Raw genomic sequence first — 23,243 nt, 5'->3', positions numbered from 1 at the left:
TATATATATATATATATATATGTGTGTGTGTGTGTGTGTGTGTGTGTGTGTGTGTGTGTGTGTGTGTGTGTGTGTGTTGTGTGCTGTGTGTGTGCTGTGTGTATATGTGTGTGCTGTGTGTGTGCTGTGTTTATTGTGTGGTGTGCTGTGTTTATTGTGTATTGTGTGTGCTGTATTGTGTGTGCTGTGTGTATTGTGTGTGTGTGTGTGCTGTGTGTATTGTGGGTATGTGTGCTGTGTGTATTGTGTGTATCGTGTGTGCTGTGTACTGTGTGTGCTGTATTGTGGGTGTGAGTGCTGTGTGGTGTCTGTGGAGGCTGGGAGCTGATGCTGGGTTCCCAGGAGCTGGTCACAAGGTTCTGAGTGAGGATTTGGGTTCTGGGTGTGGCTGCAGTTCTAGACCTCTCTGCCCTTTCTTATTTTCTTGTCTTGGTTCTTACCTTCACCCTTTTTTATTTCACACAGGGTGATGCCTGGGACCTGTCTCCAGTAATGCAAGGGCAAGGTCGCAGTAGGCATCAGGCACCTTAGCACCGCTTACATCTGCTTTCCTGGGTCCCAGTGCTGGGCCTTATGGATCTAACAGTCCCTTCCAGCCTGCAGATCTGCAACATGGTGGCTGCCTGTTCCAGCCCCTCAGGGCATGGTCCCCGACCTGAAGTGGGCTTCTGTCTGCAATGGCTGTTTGCAGCCCTGCAGGTGCTGTTCTCAGAGGGACTATTGGTCCACCCAGACCTGTCCACCTTCTTGGGGACTGCCGGGTCCCTCAGGTTTGGAACAGCAGCCTCCCCCCCCCTCAATTTACCAGCCGCTTCCATCTTTCCCAGATCAGCGAGTGCCCAGCTCCTCCAGGACTCCAGTGAGCCAGCTGGGTTCCTCCTGTCCATATGCTGTAATCTCCTATGGACTGCAAAGATCAGACTCATGCTCAGGGATGGTTTCATTTTCTTTTATTTTTTATTTTTTTTATTTTTTTAAAAAAGCCTCTAAACTCTATGGCTTCAAGGAAGCGCCGGAGAAACATAAGTTCATTTCTGTACATGTTGTAAAGCAAGAACTCGGCTCCCGAGACCACAGCCTGGCCCTCCCGTGGGGACCGCCTTTCCACTGCCCCAGGTCGGGCATTAAGGCGATTCTATCCCATGGGCCTAGCACACAGGGACACGCATGGGTCACGGGCGCCCTGGCTCTGTGGTGAGCATCCCGCGCTCCGCCCCGGCTTTGGTGCAGCACTGTGGTATGGCACAGGCCTCCCCTTTCGGTGGCCGAGGCCTGGTGGCCTTCCCATGTGACACCCATGCCCCGGGCCTGCCCCCCTCGAGAAAATGGCCTTTGGATCGAGGGGACAAGCTGGACTTTATGAGCTAACAGGGGCGCAGCGGGGACGGCGGGACGTTTCTGTCCTGGTTTTAAATAGTTAATGCTCTCAAAGGGGACGAGACAGGGGCTTAGAGATTTCCGCCAAAGTCCTGTGTGAAGGAAGTGACCCCAAGTCCTGGAAGATGGTGCCTGAAGTTGGGCCAAGGAGCCCCACGCCCCCGAGGACACTGCCAGCCTCCGGGACGCCCGCCTGGGGACCTTCCCCGTCACTTGTCACTTGTGCCGCTGCAGGGATTTTCTCTTTCTCCTCTTGAAGAAGCAGCAGCACCTGTGGGTGACACACGGAGTTGACACGGGGCATCGACATGGGGGTTAAAAGGTGACAGGGGAGTGATGACAGTGCGGAATGGTGACATGAGGAGTGGTGACAGGGTAGAAGGTGACACAGGGCAAGGATAAAGTGGGTGACAAGGGCGGTGAAGGGGTGATGGTGACCAGCATGGGCAGGCTCACTGCACGAAGAGCCTGGGCCTTACTTGGTTTCATCTGCCACCTCTACTTCTGCAGGGGCCGCAATGGGGGCGTTGGAGTGGCCAGCGGTGGGGTCATCTGTGTTCAGCTCTCCATTAGTGGAGTTCAGTGCCTGGGAGGACAGCGGGCGTCAGGCTAGCACCCCTGCTTGCTTTATGTCAGGTGTGTCACAGGTCCCATCCCCTCCAGGACTAGCGGCCCCCCTCACCTGGTTTTTGCAGTGGGGCTGGGCTTTGTCTCGATGTGGTGCCTGGGAGGGCACATCAGTGTGGACGGTGCCGATTGGAGTCGGCTGTGAGAGCAGATGTCAGGACCGGATGGAGCCGCAGGCGCCGCTGCAGCCCCAGGACAGTTCCTGACCCGAGCCCTCTGGACGATGGCCCCTCCCACTGAGGCTCGGGCCCACTGCCCCTATGGGGTGGGGTGCACCTGTACCGCTTCACCTGCGGGGATCTCCACCTGCACCCCTTCAACTAGTGGGCTTTCATTCTGGGGTACCTCTTCACTTGCACGGATACCCACTGCGTAGATGGCATCACCTATGGAGATGCCTACCTGGTGCACCCCACCTGCCGGGCTCTCCCCTTCAACACCCCACCTGCGGGGCTCTCTCCCCCTCCACACCCTCACCTGCCGGGCTCTCCCCCTCCATACCCCCACCTGCGGGGCTCCACACTTGCACCCCTCACGCAAGTTCTAACCATGGGTTCTCTCACATCACCTGCACATACCAGGGGCTTCCCGGCCCAGTCGTACTCGTAGTCGAACACATAGCCGCTGCGGTCGAAGAGGTCGGTGAAGAGCTTCCTCAGGTAGTCATAGTCTGGCTTCTCGAAGAAGTCCAGGCGCCGTACATAGCGCAAATAGGTGGCCATCTCCTCTGCAAAAAGGACCAGGGTGTGGTCACGGGACAGCAGAGAGACAGAGAGGGGAGAGAGAGAGAGAGGGGAGAGAAAGATGTGGCTACACGGCTTGGCCACGGGCTCCTCACCCGGAAAGCTCTCACACAGTGCCTCAATGGGCGTGGCGCGCTTGGTGTCACCGATCTTCTGGTAGCGCTCCTTCAGCGTGTCGGCCTGCAGGACGTGAGCTCGGTTAGGGTCAGTGCTCGCTCGCTCGCTCGCCCGCCCGCTCGCGGTCCACGCCTCGCCCCACCTACCTTGAGCCCTTGCCAAGGCAGGCTGCCGCGCAGGAAGTACATGAACATGTGGCCCAGCGCCTCCAGGTCGTCCCTGCGGCTCTGCTCTGCGGGGACAGCGCGGGCTCAGCCACCGGGTCCCCCCTTCCCCGCCCCATGTCCCCCCTCCCCCCGCCGCTCACCCTTGCCCAGGTGTGTGTTGATGCTCATGTAGCGCGCCGTGCCCGTCAGGCTCTTGTGCTCGCGGTACGGGATGTGCTTCTTGGTCTCGGGGTCGATGTACTCCTTGGCCAGCCCGAAGTCGATGATGTGGATGGCATGCTGACGTTTGCTGCCCGGCCGCCCGACCAGGAAGTTCTCGGGCTTCACATCGCGGTAGATGAGACTCTTCGTATGCACATACTCCATGCGCGTGATCTGCGCGGCCGTTTCGGGGTTCAGCGCCCGGGCCCCTCCCCACCCCGCCGCCCCCCAGGCCGCCCCCCAGGCCGCCCCCCAGGCCGCACCAGCTGGATGGCGATCATCAGCACTGTCTTCAGTGTGAAGGTGCGGTCGCACAGGTCGAACAGGTCCTCCAGGCTGGGGCCCAGCAGCTCCAGCACCATGGCATTGTACTTTCCGCACGGGCCGAAGTAGTAGACCTGAGGGACGCCCTCTGTGGAGGAAACACGTGTGCTGGACGCCTGGAACCCCTGCCCGCACCACACCCCGTGCCCGCCTCACCGGTGGACATGCCTCGCGTCCCCGCCTCACCTGCGGTGCTAAGTTGCTTGTAGAAGCGGTACTCCAGATGCAGCTGCGGGGCCCGGGACTTGATGGGCTCCTGCGGGACAGGGGACTGTTACCCGAGCCCTCCTCCTGGGCCTGGGGTGCACGGTGGGGCAGGGCAGGGCAGGGCAACACTCACCAGCTTGATAGCCACGTACTCGTTTGTATACAGGTTCTTTCCTGGGGGAGGGGTGACAGACAGAGCATCAGGATTGTGGGCTACTGAGCCCATCCCGCCCACGTTCCACGGACGCAGCAGCCTGAGGCACCCCTCCCAGCTGCCCAGGAATCTCCTTACTGTATGCAGTCATGGGGAGAGGGCTCCCTTGGGCCCCAGCAGGTCCGACAGAGCCCCTCCTCGCATTGGAGGCAGCCTCACAAAACCACACCTACTACCAAGATGGCTGCTTGAGTGGAGGTGGCGCTCAGGCCTTTGATCCCACCCCGAGGTATCCAGCAGTTCCACACAATCTGCCTCTCCTGCAGGGTTCACATCTGCCATACCCCAGCTTCCCAGTCTCCAGTTTACCTCAGCATCACTAATCACAAAGGCCACCTCCAGGGCCACATACACCCCTGTGGCTGCACCTGCCAGCCCTGAAGAGAAAACATGTTCCTGCCCCTACCATAGTGGCACAGCAAGGTCAGGCTGGGTCCAAACTGCCTTAGCAGCTGCCAGAGCCTCTGCTCCCAGTCACAGCCAGCCATCAGCTGTGACACAGCCCTCTGTCCTGATCCCCAGCCACCCAGCAGGGATGCCCACTCCCTGGCTTTTTCCTGGACCTCTCCATCACCCATGAGCTACCAAGCCCTTGCCATCAGCATGTGGCTGGTCTACTGACCCAGGCCAGCTCAGGGCCTGCCTCTAGCTGTCTCCCTTTGGCAGTGATAGCTTGGCATCTCCTGTGACCCACCAGAGCACCCCAGGTTGTGTGAGGTGCAATGCCATGGAGTTTCTTCACAGATGGTCCGAGTCTCCATCGGTCTGGTCTCCACCCCTCTACCTCACAATAGCCTTGCAGGGAGGCGGGGCCTGCTTTATGCTAGGTCAGCTGTCACTAGGGAGGGTCTGTGTAAGGGTGCCCAAGTTCCCCTGGACTGTGCCTCTACAGAACCATGGCTCTCACTTGCTGGGAAGTCGGGCTCCGCTGAGCGGATTCCAGTCTCATCAGCTGCGACTGTCAACACCTTCCCATGAGCACATGTCTCCAACTTTAACCACCTCAGGGTCACTTATCTTCTGTGGCCATTCCCCTGGGGCTTCCGCTGACCCAGCCCTGACCCTCTCTGCTGGCCCTAAGCCAAGCCCCTGGGGACCCAGGACTATGCACATGACAGGCACTAATAAAGGTCCTGGTGGATGTCAGTCCCACACAGGCTTAAGTTGTAGACACCCCAGTTATGTGGGGCGTGGACATTCTGAGCCCAGTGTGCAAGTGAGCCCTCCATCTCAGTGTGAGGCAGCACCTGGAGGCCAGCCAACAAGGAGCTAAGAGGCTCAGTGTGGAGCGCTGCTTGGCATGCAAGCTGACAACCTGAATTCAGGCTCCAACAATCCACAGTTGCCTCTGACCTCTGCAGGGATATACACAACACTTTCCCTTAAAAGTGGGAGTGGTTGGGGAGATGGATCCGGGTACAGGGCCCAGGGCTGACATCTACAAGGGGTCTCTCAGCTGTCCCTTTAACTCTACGGGGTGTAATGCCCTCTTCCAGCGTCCCTACTCATAAAGACAAACACCCATACACATAAAACAAAGTTTTTTAAATCTTAAAAAAAAAAAAAAAGTGCACCGGGCATTGGTGGTGCACGCCTTTAATCCCAGCACTCGGGAGGCAGAGACAGGTGGATCTCTGTAGACCAGCCTGGTCTACAGAGCGAGTGCCAGGATAGGCTCCAAAGCCACAGAGAAACCCTGTCTCGAAAAACAAACAAACAAAATGCATGGGGGGGGGGAGGCTAGGAGTGGTGGTACACACTTAATCCCAGGTGTTTCACTGAGATCTGGCTAGCTTGGTCTACATAGTGACCAAGTGACACACAGTGGGACCCTGTCTTAAAAAGAAAAGTGGGGGGTGGGGGCAGGAATTTGGCCCTGTAAGAGGAAGAAAGTTGCACAGACATAAGGGCTTCAATTTTCCCATTTAATGAACAATTATCTCTACAGATCCAAGGAGCTCAGTAGCCCCAGGCCAGATAAGCAGACCTCTTGGAATAAGGAAGAAGGGGCCAGGAGTAAGTCCACCCCTGAAGGAGGTGAGGGCTCAGGCAAGAGGCACCCCATTCTCACCAGGGAAGCCGTCACCTTCAAAGCCTTTTCTCACTTTGTGGGCAGGGGGAGGGAGACAATTTCTCACTTTGTAGCCCGGGGTAACCTGCAACTTAGGGAGTCTCCTGCCTCAGTATTCTCAGGGTTATATTGTTATATTAGAGCTGGGGTGGGAAGGGGGCTGGCTTACACTAAGCACACATCACCACCGAGCCACATCCTAACCTGTATTCAAGGTGTAAACAGCCAATGGGCACCTGAGCAGCCAGTAGTGAGGAGGCCGGCCCTGTACTCCAACAGAGGTCAAAGTGCACAAGCTGGTTGCATCCAGAACAGGGAACACCAACCATCCCAGAACATAAGCCCAGAATCCAACACACAAGCTCCCACACGGGGTGCAATGGAAACCATTTTGGGACTTGCTCTGCCCAAGCCCCCTATACAGATCTCTACAGGATCCCAACTGCCTGAGGACAGGAGACCTAAAGTGCTGCTGGCCACGTGCACCTGCATGCATGCGCTCATGCTTGCCCACACGTGTGGCAGTGGATTCAGGTCTGCAGTCTGATGTCTCTGCATCATGGTGGAGAAAGCATTTTCAGCTGGGCCTCGGGAGACACCTGAGGTTGCAGACTGCAGTCAGAAGGCTCAGGCTGAGGCCACAGAGAGCAGACCTGCAGGCATCCCACCAGGATGGGGTCTCAAGCTGGCCTTGCACAGCCAGTGAGTGCAAAAACCAACACTACCTTCCTACAGGAGACGGAGGGCTGAATGAGCTCATGACATAACTCATGACTGTCCCCTCAGTGTCCACCAGACTGACTTGATGGGAACTGTCACCTGGAAGGTGGGTCAGAAGTGGAGGGGTAACAGGTCTGGTAAGGCCCACACAGGCCCACTGGGTTCGAGGCCCTCAGCTATCTGCCTTTGAGGTAGGGTCCATCTGTTCCCCAGGCACTGCTTTCCAGGTGGAGGTCTAAGGACCTGCGCTGCCTGATGTGATGTGTCTAGCACAAGACTGCCCATTTTATTATGTTTTTAAAAATGTATTTATTTAATGTGCATTGGTGTTTTCCCTGCATGCATGTCTGTGTGACAATGTTAGAGGTCCCCTAAAACTGGAGTCATAGACAGTCAGGAGCTTCCATGTGGGGTGCTGGGAATTTGAATATAGGTCCTCTGGAAGAGCAGCCAGCGCTCTCACCCTCTGAGCCTGAGCCATCTCTCCAGTCCCTTCTCTTTCTTACGGAATTGGATGGGGACAAGCTCCTGCACATAGGTCTCCCACAACTCTACTCGGATGTGACACTTAGGGGGACCTTTGCAGCACTGCTGCAATCTAGAGGGGCACCCCAGGGCTCTGCACCATGCCCTGTGGACCAGGTCTGCCAGAGCCTGAATGGTGACATGAGCCACTGGAATAGGTGCTGGGCTCTGCAGTTCAGAGGCCAGGGAAGGGAAGCTATGACACCATCACTAAGCCTCTTTCTCTGCCACTGCAGGTTACCCACCACAAAGCCAGGGCCCTTCCTCCCTTCTGAGGACACTAGTAAAGGACTGGAGACAGTGTACGCAAACTCACCTAGGCGAAGCTCTCCGAAGTTCCCACAGCCTATCTTCTTACCGACTCGGAAGTTGGGGCCCACCATCAGGACCCCTGAGCTGGTCCCCGAGCCGCGGACGCCGTGGCTGCTCCGGCTGGTGCCAGTCTTGGACATTCTCCGGCCCTCCTCCAACTCCCCCTTCCCTCCTTTCTTGTCAAAATCCATAAGTTTGTGGTACCCTGGCCTCTCCACGGTGACTCTGCCGTGAGATCCGAGTGTGAAATCTGAGCTCGAGCCCAGCCTAGTACACCATTGCGCCCGGTGGCCCCTCGGCTCCTGGTTATTGACACCCGGGCACACTCGCAGGTGGGGCCTCGGTGCTCATCTTGGTGGCCTCAGGGTCGCTTGCAGGGAGAGAAGACATTCTACCAATAGGTCCCACCGCCTTAAATCTCGTGGTGCCCAGCTGTGAAGAAACAGAGGCACAGGTTAGCAGACAGAGTGGCTGATATGGTCCTAGCTGGGCTGCTCCACAAAGACCTTTGAAGGTGTGAACAAGAGCTCTCCTGGGAGGGAGGGACATCTGTCTCTGAGGGAAACACACATGCCCTGCTGACCCTGATAGAGGTCAGAGATCACAGCAAAGGTTACTGTGGTGTGACCAGGGAGAGGCTGACAGAGTTAGAGACTGGTGTAGTCATGTGCCCTACTTGCCACAATGACTGTGCCATCAAGCGGCACAAGCCCCTTGGGAATCTAAAGCAAGAAAGGAAAGCCAGATCCAGGATAAGAGGTGACCCACTGCTAGGTGATGGTGGCGCATGCCTTTAATCCCAGCACTGGGGAAGCAGAGGTAGGTGGATCTCGGTGAGTCCAAGGCCAGTCTGGTCTACAAAGCAAGTTCCAGGACAGCCTCCAAAGCTACAAAGAAACCCTTTCCCGAAAAAAACAAACAGGTGACCCACAGGCCAGAAGACAACAGGGGCTGCCAGGACAAGGAAAGTGACAGATGGCAGAGCAGATGGTGTCCATATAGTCAGGAGCCACACTGGACCTAAGAGGGTAGGTGAAGGGACTCCAACCATGCAGGCAGCCATGGCAGCAAGACACAGCATGCAGGGCTGGCTGAACAGGGAGAGCATGGTAGGGCCCTGGGTGCCCACCCCTGCACCCACAGTCACAGCCCCAAAGCTGTGGCTGTCTTTCCAGGTTGCCAGGCCATCCACATAGGCCGGCTCGGCCAGCTTCTGGAAGTGCCCAAGAACAGGCACTCACTCCTGGGTCACAGAAGTCAGGACAGAGATGGTGATGATGAACAGGGGAGGCTTGGAGCACACACAGCCCAGCCTGACTGGAGCCTACCTCTAGGCTATGCCAAACCTCTGCAGGCACAAGGGGTTACGACAAGGGGGGTTCCTACCTCTAGGCTATGCCAAACCTCTGCAGGCACAAGGGGTTACGACAAGGGGGGGTAGGGGTAGGCACTGTGGCACCTGCTACAGCTGGGATCATTTCTGGCCCATGACCAGGACAGTGAAAGTGTCACACAGTGCAGGGTCTCATGAAAGCTAGGCCAAGAACACAGCCCCAATGGAAGTCATGGTAGGCTTCTCACACCTAGATTCTACGACCTGCAGGAACGCAGAATGTCTGGATGCAACTTCTTCCCACCTGTCTGACCCTTACAGAACTGCTGTGACCTCACTGTCCACCTGTATACACTTGGGCTCTTATCTGCATTCTGGTGTCACCTGTGGGTAAGGCACAGTGTCTGTGTGCCCATGTGTGACCACTGTTTTCAGTGAGGGTTTTTCTCTGAACAGGTCTCAGGAGTCCTACTGTCTGCACCTCGCTGGGTAGCCCAGGCTGCCCTCAATCTCATAGACCTGCCAGCCTCTGCCTCCTTAGTGCTGGAATTGGAGATGTGGCTGCCACACTTGCTTCTTACGTTGAATGCTGGGTTACACCCAGATCTCCACACTTTCAAGACAAGCACTTTACCAATGAAGCCATCTGCCCAGGCCTTGGGTTTTGTTTTTGAGACAGGGTTCTCCTGCCTTAGACTTTCAGCTGAGTTCACAAGTGTATGCTACCACAGCCAGCCATGCAAGGGCATTCTCACTCACCAGGCCATGTGTGTTCTTGGGGGCACATTTGGAGAGGCTGCCAGCCTGCTTCCCAGCTCAGCCCCCTAGCATCCCATCTCCAGGCAATGATTCACAGGTTTGCTTGCCGAGTCCTATTTCTACACTGTTCTGCTGGGTAGTGCTTAGGAGCCAGCCACTAATGCAGCGAGGTACAGAGACCACACCAGCATCCTGTACACTCACTGACAGTGTCCCACGCCATGGCTCTCCTCACTGGGGGCATAAGGGAACCCTGGGCAGTCAGTCTGGCTCCCCAGTGGAAATGTCCAATCTCCCTCTTGGGTATGCAACAGGGACCTCTCCTCAAGATAAAGGGGACCACTGAAAAAACAGGAGTGGGGGGCCCCTCCTAGCTCAGATTCACACTGTGGGGTCCCACAGGGCTGGAGCCCAGATCCCCAAAATACTCCTACAGTGGCTCACAGCAGCCCACATAGGTCACCACAATGTGGACAGCTACACCACAGGCCACCAAGGACCTGCACCCCACCTAGGACACCCACAAAAGCTCAGCACCCTGGAGGAGAAGCTCTTGGAGGCTTTGCAGAAGGCTCAACAGGCTGGGCCCCTTTGCAGAAGGCTCAACAGGCTGGGCCCCTCCTGTCCCCCTCTCCTTACTGGGCGGTGAATTAACAGCAGCACAGCGGGGAGGCATTGGAAGGAGTGCCCACAAGAATAGCACCGTAAGGTACCAGCACCATGGGCCTCAAAGATGGTGAGGGGAAGGTGTGGCTAAGGATCACTCCAGGACCCATGTACCTTCAGGGGCAGGGGCAGGGGCAGGGGCAGGGGCAGGGGCAGGGGCAGGGGCAGGAGATTGGCAGAGACTGTCCCAGGGCCAGATGAGCCTGGTGAAGATTCTGCACACAAAGCAAGTATCTACTTTTCACTCTCGCCCAGCAAGGGCCACACCTAGGCAATTCCATCCAGAGGCTGTGTCCACACCTACGGTCACCATGAAGTCCATGGCTACTTCATTGGTGGGATTTCCTTCCCATTAGGAAGCATTTATAGGGCTGACAGTGGCTCAGTGGGCAGAGTGCTCACCTAGCATGCAGGAAGCTGTGGGGCCGTCCCTAAAACAAACCAGATATGAAGGTGCATGCCCTCACCTCAATGTGCAGGAGGGTTAGGAGTTCAAGGCCAGTCTGGGCTACATGAGACCCTGTTCTCAAAAACATCAGTCAACAAATGGGCAAGGGTGCCTGATGCTGAGGCTAATGACCCTGGGATCCCTGGGGAAGGACATTAACACATGGGATAGCATGTACACACTCCTCCTATAAACACATGCTAAGGACATACAATAAAAATGTAAAAAACAGCACACAAATAGAGAGGGATGGTCCAGTGACAAAGTCCAGGGCTCTACCTGTGATGCACTCACACCAGGAAGGGGTATTTAGAAAGGGTCACATGGCTACAGAGAGCCAGCTCTTCCCAGCACTTGTCCTGTTACAGACCTCCACATTCCACAAGTCCCCAGACAGGACATCCCTGACAGCTGTGAGATCAGCCTGGGGAGTCAGGTGTCCCCAAGTGTACCTCCTCTGCAATTAACAAGAGGTGGCGGCCATGTGACCCAGTTGGGGAGGCTGGTGTGCTCTCTCCACCCTGCTGTCCTTTCCTGCAGAGGTTAGGTTAAGTCCCACAATGGGGCTCATCTGTGTGGGAGGGCTGCATGCCTGGAGCAGGCAACAGTGAGCAGGGGAAGTGACATCAGGGGAACCTAGAGGATGGACACTTGGCTATGACAAATGCAAGGACTCTGAGGAGACAGGGACAGGCTGCTGTGTCTTCCTCAGCATGGTCGGACCGCTGCAAACTTGTGACCCCTCATGAGGCCCCTAAGCGCAATGTGGAGCCCTGGCCCCGTAGCCCATCTACAGTGTGTGGAGGGAAAAGACCCAGGTGGCACACAGCAACTGCCACAGGCAGCAGCAACAAGCAGCATATGGTCTGTTCTGGAGGCTCAGTCCTGCTAGGATGTGCAGAGGGGATGGCGTATCTGCACAGCTGGGCAGGAGCGATGGCAAGGGAGGGGACAGAAGCAGCCTGTCTAGGACACCAACCACTGGCAGGCTCAAAGCAGGCAGGCTAAGGAGGAAGCAGGCCCCACTACGATGCTGTGCCCTGATCTATGGCACTCCTGGACCAGTGAGTATGCTGCCCACATCCTGAGTGGACTTGGCAGCAATGTGACACTAGAGAGTCACCTGTCCATCTGCTGTCCCTATGCATCCTAGAGTTCAGCTGGGGACACAACTGCCACCGCCTTTCTTATGTCAGTGCCACTGGGCCCGGGGAGGTGGACAAGTCCTGGAGGCCCTGAAAGCTGGCATGAGATGGGGCCACACTGCAGGGATGGTGGGGGTGACCTGAGGACATTACCGCCCCACGGCACGGACCAATCCCCCACTACCCCTCACTCACAAGAAGAGCTACACAGACGTGGGCTATGTGGCAGTCTGTGGTGTCCAAGAGAGTGAGGAAACCACCAGATGGCTGTGTGTGAAACATACAACCTTGGTGACAAGCAGCTGTGGTGTCTCAGGCACACCTGAGTATGTGTAGTGACCTGGGGAAATGCCACTAGTCCTGGCCCTGGCTGAAGCTTGCAGCTAAAAATAAGACTACTTGGAAGGCAGGCAGGCCTTCCTGGCCCTAAATAAACCCTCCTTGGCCTGACCCACAAGGCCCAGAGCCCAGGCTGTCCCCAGGGTGAGTCCAGGCCCAGGGGAAATGCTGGTCTGGCCTGGGCAAGGATAGGCCGAGGAGCCAGCTATAGGGTGCTCACTTAGGGAGCTGGCTGACAGCAGGCTGGACTCCCACCAGACACCCCTCCTTGCAAGGCCCCAGCACGCACCTGCCCTGTTCTTTTTGGGGTCCCCCATCTTGCTGGGGCCCTGGCTGCTCCCTGCTGAAGGCCCCCAAGCTCCTTCTCCACATCTCCACTCAGTGATGTCACAGTCCCTGGCTGACGTCACTGGCAGTTCCCAGGCTAGACCTGGTACCCCCTTGAGAAGACAAGCAAGGATAATACCCACCATGGGAGCCCTGCAGTGGGTGGGGATCTGGCTGTAGCCCCAGAGCTACTACTCCTGAGTGACTGCCCAACATGGACTTTTTCTTATCTATTGAAGACCCAGGCTGTGCCACACCAGGACTCCCCTCAGCACTAAGAGTCCTGGAAGACCACTGGAGAAACTTGGGGTTCAAACCAAGATAGGAACGGAGCCTGACCAGCAAGGGCTGTTGCCATCTGTCCAGTGGGCTACACATAAAGTTGATGATCAAAAGAGGTACATGCCTGCCCCATAAGGCTAATGGCAATGGGTGTGGGGGTGGCTTGGAACTCCTACAAAGGCCCACACAAAGGCCAGGAGACTTTCTTAGTACCTTATCTTTGGAGAAAGGCACCTCAGATGTCACCATAACTTACTTGCTCCTGGTCATGCGTCACTGCCTCCAAAGGTGCAGGGGATGGCTGGGGATGGGTGGGTGGGTGAGCACTGCAGTAGTGGGAGCACGTCTATGTAGCAGTGAGGCTGGGCTCTGCTGGGTATGGATGCACAGCCATGGTTAGTGTTGGGGGCTCACCAACAGCTGGGCTGACAAGCCCCAGAAAAGAGCTGAGACTCTGGATCACAGCAATGGGAAGACCTCTGTGTGTGCCAGTGAGGGTCTAGGACCATCTGGGGGACCCATCAACAGACTTCAGAACAGATGGCCAACCCCAGCCTCAGCCACATGAGCCGCAGTGTCCATAGCGCTCAAACACTACACCTGGGCCTAGCGCTGGATACAGGACAGCACACAGACCTATGGGATGCTGAAGCCCAGAAGCCTGACACCAGGCGCACACAGGAGGGAAGATGGGTGCTGATGGGCTGGACAACTAGTGTGCACGCCACACAGCAGAGCCACTATGTGCCTCTGACACCCAAACATCTCTACAGCATGAACTACAGAGCAGGCTGGAGACTAAGACGGGCAGGGAGGACTCGGCCTCCTCCCCTAGTCACCAGCCAGAACAGAGTGCCCTCCACTAGAGAGCAGATGGCATCAGTTTTTGAGACAGAGGATCTTGTACCCTCTGCAATCCTGTGGGCCGCCATGAAGGTTGGCGACCCAGGTTTTAAGGAGGGCAACTCTGCTCTTAGAACATGGGCCGTGGAGTAACCATTACCAGTAGGGGAGCCCCAGCATGAAGTGAGTAGAGGCCATGGGCACTGCTCAGCACCCACACCTGTGGAAATTCATGAAGCTGGCATCACCGCGCACAAGTAAAAGGACATGGCCAGGTACCGAGTCTGCACACAGGCACTGATCATGGTCTACTGCAGTGGCGCCATCTGCCTTCCTATGCTTTCCACAGTATGTGTGATAACGTGGACAGGAGCACCACTTAGAGCAAAATGATTGTGTAGACCACCAGCTCCAGTGGGCTCAGCCCAGTCCCACATAACAAAGGACAACTCAGGAGATCCTGGGAATTCTGTGTCACCAGGAATGGTCCCAAAAACGCTAATGGGTGATTCTCAAGGATGGTCTTGAGCTTGCAGCAATCCTGCCTCCATCCTCCCGGACTGCATTTACAGGCCCAGGGCCAGGGTGGACTGTGCTATGTGCATGTGTGAGTGTCTTCCTGGATAGATAACTCGCTATCTACCTTATGTTGAGGCTGTATCTGTCACCTGAACCCACAGCCAGCTCAGTGTGAGTACTTGGCCCCTCTCCCCGGCCCTGGAACCAGGTGGCCACTATGCTCCACTCAGCATCTAAATGAGTGCTGGGGACCTGAGCTTGGCCAATGCTTCACCCAGCACTTTTACCCAAGCTGGCTTTGATCCTCCTACCTCACTGTCCTAAGTGTGGGGAAGACAGCTGTGAGCCCAAAATTGGAAGAGACCACAAACCTTAATTCTTAGGGGATAGTTGTCCAGGAGGCACCTCAGATAGCATGTGGAGGGCCCAGTACCAGGTGAAGCACAGGCTCACCGCACACAGCCACCCACCGTGAAGGGGCAGTCTGCCCGGGTAGCCCTGCCCAGGCCATGACTCTTCTGGAGGTTCCAGTTAACAGCTAAGGGCAGAATGCAGATTTCCCAGGAGCCCACAGGGGTGTGCCCCCACAGGAAGCACAAGCCACAGACACAGTGAACAGGAGATAACAGGCCAGCACCTGGGGCTACAAGCCACTTGCCAGCTCTGTGGGACCCAACCACCCAGATCCCAGCCTGCCCTGTTGTCCCGTTTCCCATCCCTGACCCCCAACCTGAAGACTCTTACAGGCCTAAGCCTGAGGTAGGGGTCCCTTCAGCTGCCCCAGAGGTGCCCCCAATCTTTCCCACTGTAACCCCAGGAGAACATGCACAGAGCAAAATCCTATAAACCAATGGCTCAAGGCCATTCTCAGCCACCGAGGACAGGCCTAGGCTACCTGGGCTACTGCCTCAAAAACCTATACAGCAGGGGTCAATGTCCATTTCGTTGGGTGTTGTGCCACAAACCTATGTCCCAGCATTCAGGAAGTGGGGAGGCAAGAGTTTATGGCCAGCCTTGGCTACAGAGTGGCGACCCTATCTCAAAAGGGGGGGGGGGCTGATAAGATGTCTCAGTGTGTAAAGAGGTTGGTGGGAGCCTGACATCCTGAGCTTGATCTCTGGAAACTGTATCAATGTGGAAGCAGACCAGCCTGGTCTACATAGCAAACTCCAAGACAGCCAGGGAAAACTAAAAGTTCTAGAAGAGAACTAACTCCAAGGTGCCACCTGACCTCCATATGTACACAATGGCATGTGCCACCCACTCACATGTACACACGTGAAATACAATACTTCGAGAATATAGAAGGATCCAGGCATGGTGACCCTGACACTAAATCTAAAATTAAAAAAAACAAAAACAAAACAAAAACAAAAAAACTTAGGAGGTAGAGGCAGAAGGATCTCAGTGAGTTTGAGGCCAGCCTGTCTACAAAAGTGAGTTCCAGCACAGCCAGGACTGTTACACAGAGAAACTCTGTCTCGAACTCGGCCCCCTCCAAAAAGCAAGATGGGGGTTTCTTCCCCCTTGGGTCCAGCCAGGTGTGGCATGCCCTCGGGGTCTCTAGGGAGTCAGTGGCCTCAGGCACAGCCAGACCAAGTGCCCTATTGTCCCCTAGATTGTGTCCTGCTGCTGGGACAACCTTGTCCCTGGCTTTGACTGAAGACTTGTGAGGCTGCATGCTGCCACTAGATCCTGACCTGTGTCAGAGAGCTCCAAAAGATCTGCCATTTAACAGGATGTGACCTCAGTCTGTCTCAGCCTCATGGCGCTGAGCTGTCCCGAGGGGCAGGGCTGTGGGCAGGAGGCTAGCTCAGAGGAAACACTGTGGAGGATTCATTGGGGACAGCTGACATGGACATGGGGCCAGAGAGGGGACATGTGGCTCCCAGGCTCAACTTTTTGTCTTTGTTTCTCTGTAGCTTTGAAGCTGTCCTGGAATTGGCTCTGTAGACCAGGCTGGTGTCGAACACAACAGAGATCCATTACCTCTGCCTCCCAAGTGCTAGGAATAAAGGCACACGACACCACCACCCTGCTGTTTTTTGAGACAGGGTTTCTCTATGTAGTCTTGGCTGTCCTGGAACCCACTCTGTAGACCAGACTGGCCTCCAACTCACAGAGATGCTCCAGGCTTGGCTTTTTGACTGCTATGCGTTCTGGGTGACTCACCACACCTTGAGGTCAAGCCCCCGTTTTGTGCCTCCAGAGTGACTTACACCTCCTTGGGACCAGGATGGGGACAACCTTGACTCATCGAGGTCTGAGCAGTCCCCACACAGGTGCTGCTGCCCAGCCTTTGGAAGTTGCAGAGGTCACAGGGAGTGGATAGGATACCAAAGGCACAGGTGTGTCCTTCCAACCCATGGGGCCATGCAAGACAGGGGCTTCCTCAGAGCACAGCCCTCCTGGATTCATCCCGCATCTCCTCTGCCCCTGGGGTCACTAACACCAGGCTGTTACACACCCGACCCTCCTACACCAAGCAGACCGTCTCCTCTATAAAAGAGGCTATGACCACCTCCTGGATATCATACCACACAAGCCCCACAGAACCCAGATTTGGGGTCCTCGCAGCCCATCAATTCTCAGCTGAGTGTGGAGAGCTGGATGCTGAGGACTGTGCCAGCGACCAGCAGGCTCTCAGAAAGAGACTGCCTGTGGCACTGACTGGCAAGCTGATGCCTAGACTACAAGGACAAGGTCTGGGTCCAGCAAGAGCATGACTACTAAGCCAGCGGACATCAGATGTGCAGGCAAACCTTGCTGAAGCCCCAGCCACTTCCTGCCATTACCCAGCTACAAGACTATGGGCTAGGGCCTCCTTCAAGTGGCCCCAACTGTCCCCCAGATAACAATAAAGCCATCGACCTGTCCCATACCATCTAGACACCAAAGGCCACACTGCATGGCACTCAGGCACAACAGGACTCCACAGCCCTGCTTTTCCTCCCCACCTGGTCCCCACTCTAAGGGCTGCACCTCCATGTCTCCAGCCCCTTGCAGAAAGGATGCTGGCTGCTGCTTGTGGAAGTCACATACAGAATCACCACCACCTATTCCACAGCCAGCTCTTGTCCTGCCTGGCGTGTGGGTTCACATCCCAGGGCCTACGTCTTGGACGAGCATCCCTCATTCCTAAGCTCCCCAGAACACAGTGGTCCCCTGCGTTTATCTGGTATGCCACATGCCTGTCCCAATTCACAAACTGGCACCCTGGCTTCCCCAGAGCTGGGATGGGAATGTTGAAGAGGCTCCATCACCAAGAACCTCACCTACTTCCTTCTGCAAGAGGTGATTACTATACAATTAGAGAGAAGTCACAAATAATTCAAAGAAGTCCACACTGGGTTTCACACTGTGGACAGCATGGGCAGCCTGGTCTCTGGGACATGCTTGGAGCCCAAGGACCATCCCAAGGTAAAATCACAGCAGACAAAAGGCCACCTCTCCTTTCAGTAGGTCCAGCGACACAAAGGCACATCAGAGCAGTGCTGCAGGCAAACCTGTGCACAGACTCTGAATCTCATGCCACGCCACTTGCCAGTTGGCTTCAGAATCCCTAGATCTGGCCCTCCCCAGGGGTTCCCCCCCCTCTGGGTTAGTCCCTCGGGTTTCTTTCCTGCTGGCTCCCAGGAAAGCTCAGCCTTAGTGGGGAGGGTGGGGACTGAACAGAGTTCGTCCAGGCCCTGGAGACCCATGGTAGGCATTGCATGTCTGTCATCTCCTGGGAAACCCACCATCCAGCACCATACAACCGCACACCTCCCTCTTACAAACCCGCATGCAACATCCTTCCCTACACCAGAGCAAAGCCCCCAGCGCACACAAGGAGCCCAAACTGTGTCCACCCCCACACCTCCTGCCTGGTCAGCACTGTCCCAATGGGCATCTGGGTTTCTCCTATACCAACAAGGCTTTTGTGTCTTCCACCCACCAGCTCCCAGAGTCCCCAAGCCACAGGCACCAACTGCAGCTCCTGGAGGAAGACCCCATCAGCCTCCAGAGCCCTGAGGCACAGGCTGGGTGAGCAGACTGCAGCTCAGAAAGGACAGACAAGTCTCCCTGCCTCCACCTACACACCAACCCCCAGGCTGCTTCCTGCAAACTGCCATCCGGAAGGCCACCAAGATGAAAACCAGCTGCCACAACCTAGAAGCTGGTTCTGGCCCAGGTTGCACAGTAAATCCCCCCCCCCCTTGCAGGCATCCTCTCTGTTCCCATCTCCTTCTGAGAAAGTTGGGGCAAAGAGGGACAGGCAGGGGATCCAGCAGCCTGCTCAGACATCTCACCCCTCCCTCTTTGATCCGTGTGTTTCCGGAAAACAAAGCGGTGGCCAGAGCGGAAGGGGGAGGGCGCAGGCAGCTGAGCGCAGAGTTCCCAAGCAGCTCCCTGCAACAGGTTCCCCCTCCACCTAAACAGGACCCTGTGTCCCTGTCCCCAACCCCCCCCCCCCAGCTATTCTCTCCACACAAACCATCAGGACCACAAGGGCTAGGAGAGTGGCGGGACAAGGAGCCAGGCCCAGAAGGCAGGAGGACCGGAGATCAGGTGGAAAGGTCTGGGAACAAGAAAGGGACATTGGGGGACACGGAGAAAACGTGGGGTTTGCAGATGGTCTGAGCACCTGGGAGAAGACACAGGAAATTGGGCGTCAGAGCGCGGGAACAGGGGTGAGGTCAGAGTGTAGGGGACACTGAAGCAGAATGGGGGAGTCCCGGGAAGAGGTTGACCGGAAGTGGGGGCGCCTGGGTGTCGCAGGTGAGTTCAACACCTGGGAAACAGTAGACATGGGAACTCAGGGATCAGAGAGACAGATCAAAGGGGGAGTCAGAGAGGGATACTGAGGCAGGGTGGCCGGAAGTTGGGGTCGCGAGGTGCACAGCACCAGTCGGGAACCGCAGGGTGGGGACGATGGCCCCGGTGAGGAGATGAGGTCATCTGGGGTCAGTGAGGGTCACAGAGTCGCGGCGCCGCGGGGGTGGGGCGCGGCCGGCCGTGCGCGCGCAACGTTACCTGCGCCCCGCCTGGGGCCCGCGGGCGGCGGCGGCCGAGCTCAGCAGCGCGGCGTCCCCCGCTCCGGGCCCCGCGCACGTTCGCGCTCCGGCTCGGGCCCCCGATCCGGCTCCCGCGCAGCCGGGGCCGGCCTCGGCATGTTCGGCGGAGAGGGCCGGGCTCCGCCGCTCCGCCGCGCCCGCTCCGCGGAGCCCCCGCGCGCCTTACGCCGCCAGCGTCGGCCAGCGGGGGGCGGCGGCTGCGCGCTACTGCGCAGGCGCGACCGAGCTGCAGGAGGCGTGCGCGTTGCTTACGTCATAGCGCGGGGCGTGGTCTTCCGGAAGGGGCGTCGCTTAACGGTAGCGCGGGGCGTGGCCTTGGGGCACGGAACGTGTCTTTAGGACAATGTGGGCAGAGTCTCTGACGAGTACGCGGAGCTTTACGGCGACCGGGTTGCGGCTTGACGGCAGGCGCGAAGCTTTACGACACTTCGGGGGCGTGGCTTGAAGGTGAGCGCGGAACTTTAACCACAAGGTAGGGGAGGGGCTTTGCGGTGGGGGAGTGGTCTGTTGGTAGGGCGGAGCTTTACCATGACGCGGGGGCGGGCCGAGTGGCGGACGCGCCGCTTTGCGACGGCTCTTGTGGGTAAGGGGCGGTTCCTCACTACGGCTACCGCGCTTTGCGTACTCCGGAGCGTACCTGCGCTGTGAATAGTACCATCAGCAGCCCCACCCTTGTGGGGGCGGGGCTTACGGAATCCGCCGGGCCTCGCCTTTCGTTGCCATAGAGACGCGTGGCGGTTCCAGCAGCGCCAACTCGTGTCTGTGACGTCATTGTCTCACCACCTAACGTCACGGTGGGCGGTATCTAGGGGCGGGGTTTTCCTGGTCGTGGCGCTGGACCCGGAAGTTACTTCCATAAAAGAAAATAGTATTCTAAAATTAATGCTCCGCACCGCAGAAAATTGTTTATTTAGCTACCGGCAAATGATCAGAGTAAGGGCTGTTTGTCTCAATCGTTTTTTTTTATTTTGGTTTTCAAGAGAGAATCTCTCTGTAACCCTGGCTGTCCTGGAACTCGCTTTGTAGACCAGGGTGGCTTTGAACTCACAGACATCCGCCTGCCTCTGCTGGGATTAAAGACGTGCGCCACCACGCCCGGCTCGGTGTTAGTTCTTAAAATTTTTGATTTTTGAGTTTATTTGTTTATTTATTTTTGAGACTCGCTATGTAGCTCAGACTGTTACCCTTACTCTTAGGGAATCCTTCCTGTCTCAGCCTCCAGCTGCTAGGATGGCAGGCAAGGCCTTGGTTTTTCTCCTCGTTCTTTCTCATGACAGACATCCCCAAGTGCCTGAGCCTCTGGGGTCCCAGTCCTGCAGCAGGTCATCTGGGGCCCGCCGGCAGGAGGCTCTGCTCCCAGCTGCCAGTCCGTCGGTGCAGCTGTCAAAGTGCTTGTTCATGCATTGCTGTGTCTCTCCCTCTGCGCGTAAGCCCGGAGGCGCTGCAGAGCAGGGGCCCTGCCTGGAAGGAGGCGGCTCCCATGAACCCTGCTGCTTCCCTGGTGGAGATACATCTGGACACAAATCATCAGAGAGCCTCCGAGGCTAACGCGGTGGGTGGACTGCCCAGGAAGTCCTCAGTCCTGGGGGAGGGCATCCAAGTTTCAGATGACACCACCGATGGTAAAGTGCTGAGGGTGATTACTTTTACCAGATGGCCGCTGGTGAGGCCAGATGCTGGGAGCCCTGATCCCAGTCTCTTTTTCACGACTGTATGCTGCTTCCCTCTTAGAAGAAAAAACAAGAAGTGAGGATGACTTCATTCTGGCTGCAGTACGAGTCTCTCCTGAGCTGTGGTGTGATGAACCATATCTCTACCCTCAGTGTTCTTCTGGGAGCCTGTGCACACAGTAGGTGTTAGGATAAAGCACAAGGGGAACCTTGGCGGATTCCGTGGCTGGCAAGGGTGACCAAGGCGGAGGTACAAACACACCAGGCAGACAGAGCTTAAGTGAGAAGTTTTATTAGAAAGGGGAGAGAGGGGTTAGGAAGAGAAAAGAGGTAGAGACACAGAGTCACAGAGGACAGAAGAGAAGAGGGAGACTGCCCCAGGTAGAATAGTGGGAAAGAGAACATAATGAGGGGGTCTGTCTTTTTTTTTTTAAAGATTTTATTTATTATGCATACAACATTCTGCTTCCATGTATATCTGCACACCAGAAGAGGGCACCAGATCCCATTACAGATGGTTGTGAGCCACCATGTGGTTGCTGGGAATTGAACTCAGGACCTCTGGAAGAACAGTCAGTGCTCTTAACCTCTGAGCCATTTCTCCAGCGGGTGGGGGGTGGGGGGTGGGGGTGTCTGTCTTTTAAAGGGTCTTTTACACTGGCATGCTGACCAGGGTACTGCCTGAGTGCATTCTGCCAGGTGATAGGCATAATGCCTGAATCTTTACATTCTCAACTTTATTATTAAAAACTGAGGAGTTAGGCTTGGCAGGTTAGGGACTAAGGACATGGAGTTCTCAAGACGAATTCCTGCTGACATGGGCAGTGTCCACCATCTTTGGGGGGACCTGAGAAGGTTGGGGTACTGCCATATCCTGGGGTAGCTGCTTGTAACATCAAAGTCCAGGCTGTATGGAACTCTGGCACCTCTTAGACCTGGCAATATGTTGGCAGAGCACAGGACAAGGTTAAGTTTAGGAAAAATTTTTTTCTTAGGTCCTGGTACTTGAGGGGAGGAGGATCGTAAAATGAGGGACGGGCTCCTGAAGGAGTCCCAATATGAGGGAAGGGAGTCTCAGGACCAGAGAAAGGTTGTTGAATGATATTTATCTGGAGTGAATCTGATCTGTTTGGGTGGGTCCAATTCGGCTCCCTGGAACATACAAGAATCCTTTGAGTTTCTGAAAACATAAATTTTAGACACGTTAGGATTTCCATTGTTACTGATCTGTACTGAAATTTGCATTGTAGAATTGCCAGTGTATTCAAGTCAGAAATGATTTGGCTGAAAGCATTAACACTTAAAACTGACAGATTTTTTTTTTTTTTTTGGTTTTTTTCGAGACAGGGTTTCTCTGTGGCTTTGGAGACTGTCCTGGAACTAGCTCTTGTAGACCAGGCTGTTCTCGAACTCACAGAGATCCGCCTGCCTCTGCCTCCCGAGTGCTGGGATTAAAGGCGTGCGCTACCAACGCCCGGCAAAACTGACAGATTCTTTAGCACAATGAAAAGCACCTCAATTTTGACCTTGCAGTTATCGTATAGTGGAATAGTTTAGTGTTTTGTCAGAGTTGGACTAGTAGCTTATCAGAACTTTATTAATCAATGTTAAGACTATGAACAGTAGCATAACAAGAGAGAGAAAAATCTGGAACATGTTTCATTCTTTTGAAAGTTTCAAGTCACTTTTTTAAATCATCACTTAATCCTTTTTATCCTCAGACCTTCATAACTTGCATTCATATATCTTATGTTACCATCTTAGACCTTCATAACTGGCATTTATCCACAGACCTTCATATATCTTACACTTTCTTATCTTCACATAGATAAACCCTAAAAACACCTGTTCCTGAAATCTGTTTTGTGACAGTTGTTGCTTTGGTTGTTGCTTTAAGCTGGCAAAGCTACAAGTGGTCAAAAGCGTCAGAGTTTTTTTGGGGGGGGGGCAGTGTTGAGACAGGGTTTCTCTGTGGCTTTGCAGGCTGTCCTGGAACTAGCTCTTGTAGACCAGGCTGGTCTCCAACTCACAGAGATCCACCTGCCTCTGCCTCCCAAGTGCTGGGATTAAAGGCAAGCGCCACCACCGCCTGGCTGCATCAGAGTTCTTGAGAAGGATAAAATCCTACCTGAGTTAATGATTAGAGAATGACAGAGACTTGCTAGCTGGCCGTCATAGACAACCATCCCCAGAGTCCTCCAAAGTTGTTGAGGGCAGAGGCTTTAAGGACACGTGCCTTCTGCTGATAGT

General features: G+C 55.7%; 1 protein-coding gene across 2 annotated transcripts; it reads right to left on the bottom strand.

Moving 5' to 3' along the window:
• Positions 1–933: 933 nt before the first annotated feature.
• On the bottom strand, positions 934–19,423 carry Csnk1g2 (casein kinase 1 gamma 2). Of its 2 annotated transcripts, XM_027419330.2 has the most exons (12): positions 19,283–19,423; positions 7,610–8,037; positions 3,897–3,937; positions 3,743–3,812; positions 3,496–3,644; positions 3,172–3,406; positions 3,011–3,096; positions 2,843–2,927; positions 2,583–2,731; positions 2,060–2,143; positions 1,857–1,963; positions 934–1,648 (listed from the first exon to the last, which is right to left on the bottom strand). In XM_027419330.2, exons 2-12 carry the CDS (start codon positions 7,794–7,796, stop codon positions 1,594–1,596), a joined length of 1,248 nt encoding a protein of 415 aa, XP_027275131.1. In that variant the 5' UTR covers positions 7,797–8,037; positions 19,283–19,423; the 3' UTR covers positions 934–1,593. The 2 variants fall into 2 exon arrangements, with proteins under 2 accessions (XP_027275131.1, XP_027275132.1); XM_027419331.2 differs by lacking the exon at positions 2,060–2,143.
• Between the last annotated feature and the right edge of the window lie 3,820 nt (positions 19,424–23,243).

This window comes from Cricetulus griseus, chromosome 5, assembly GCF_003668045.3.
Source record: "Cricetulus griseus strain 17A/GY chromosome 5, alternate assembly CriGri-PICRH-1.0, whole genome shotgun sequence".
NCBI classification, from domain to species: domain Eukaryota; kingdom Metazoa; phylum Chordata; class Mammalia; order Rodentia; family Cricetidae; genus Cricetulus; species Cricetulus griseus.
This window is presented reverse-complemented; position numbering and strand designations above follow the sequence as displayed.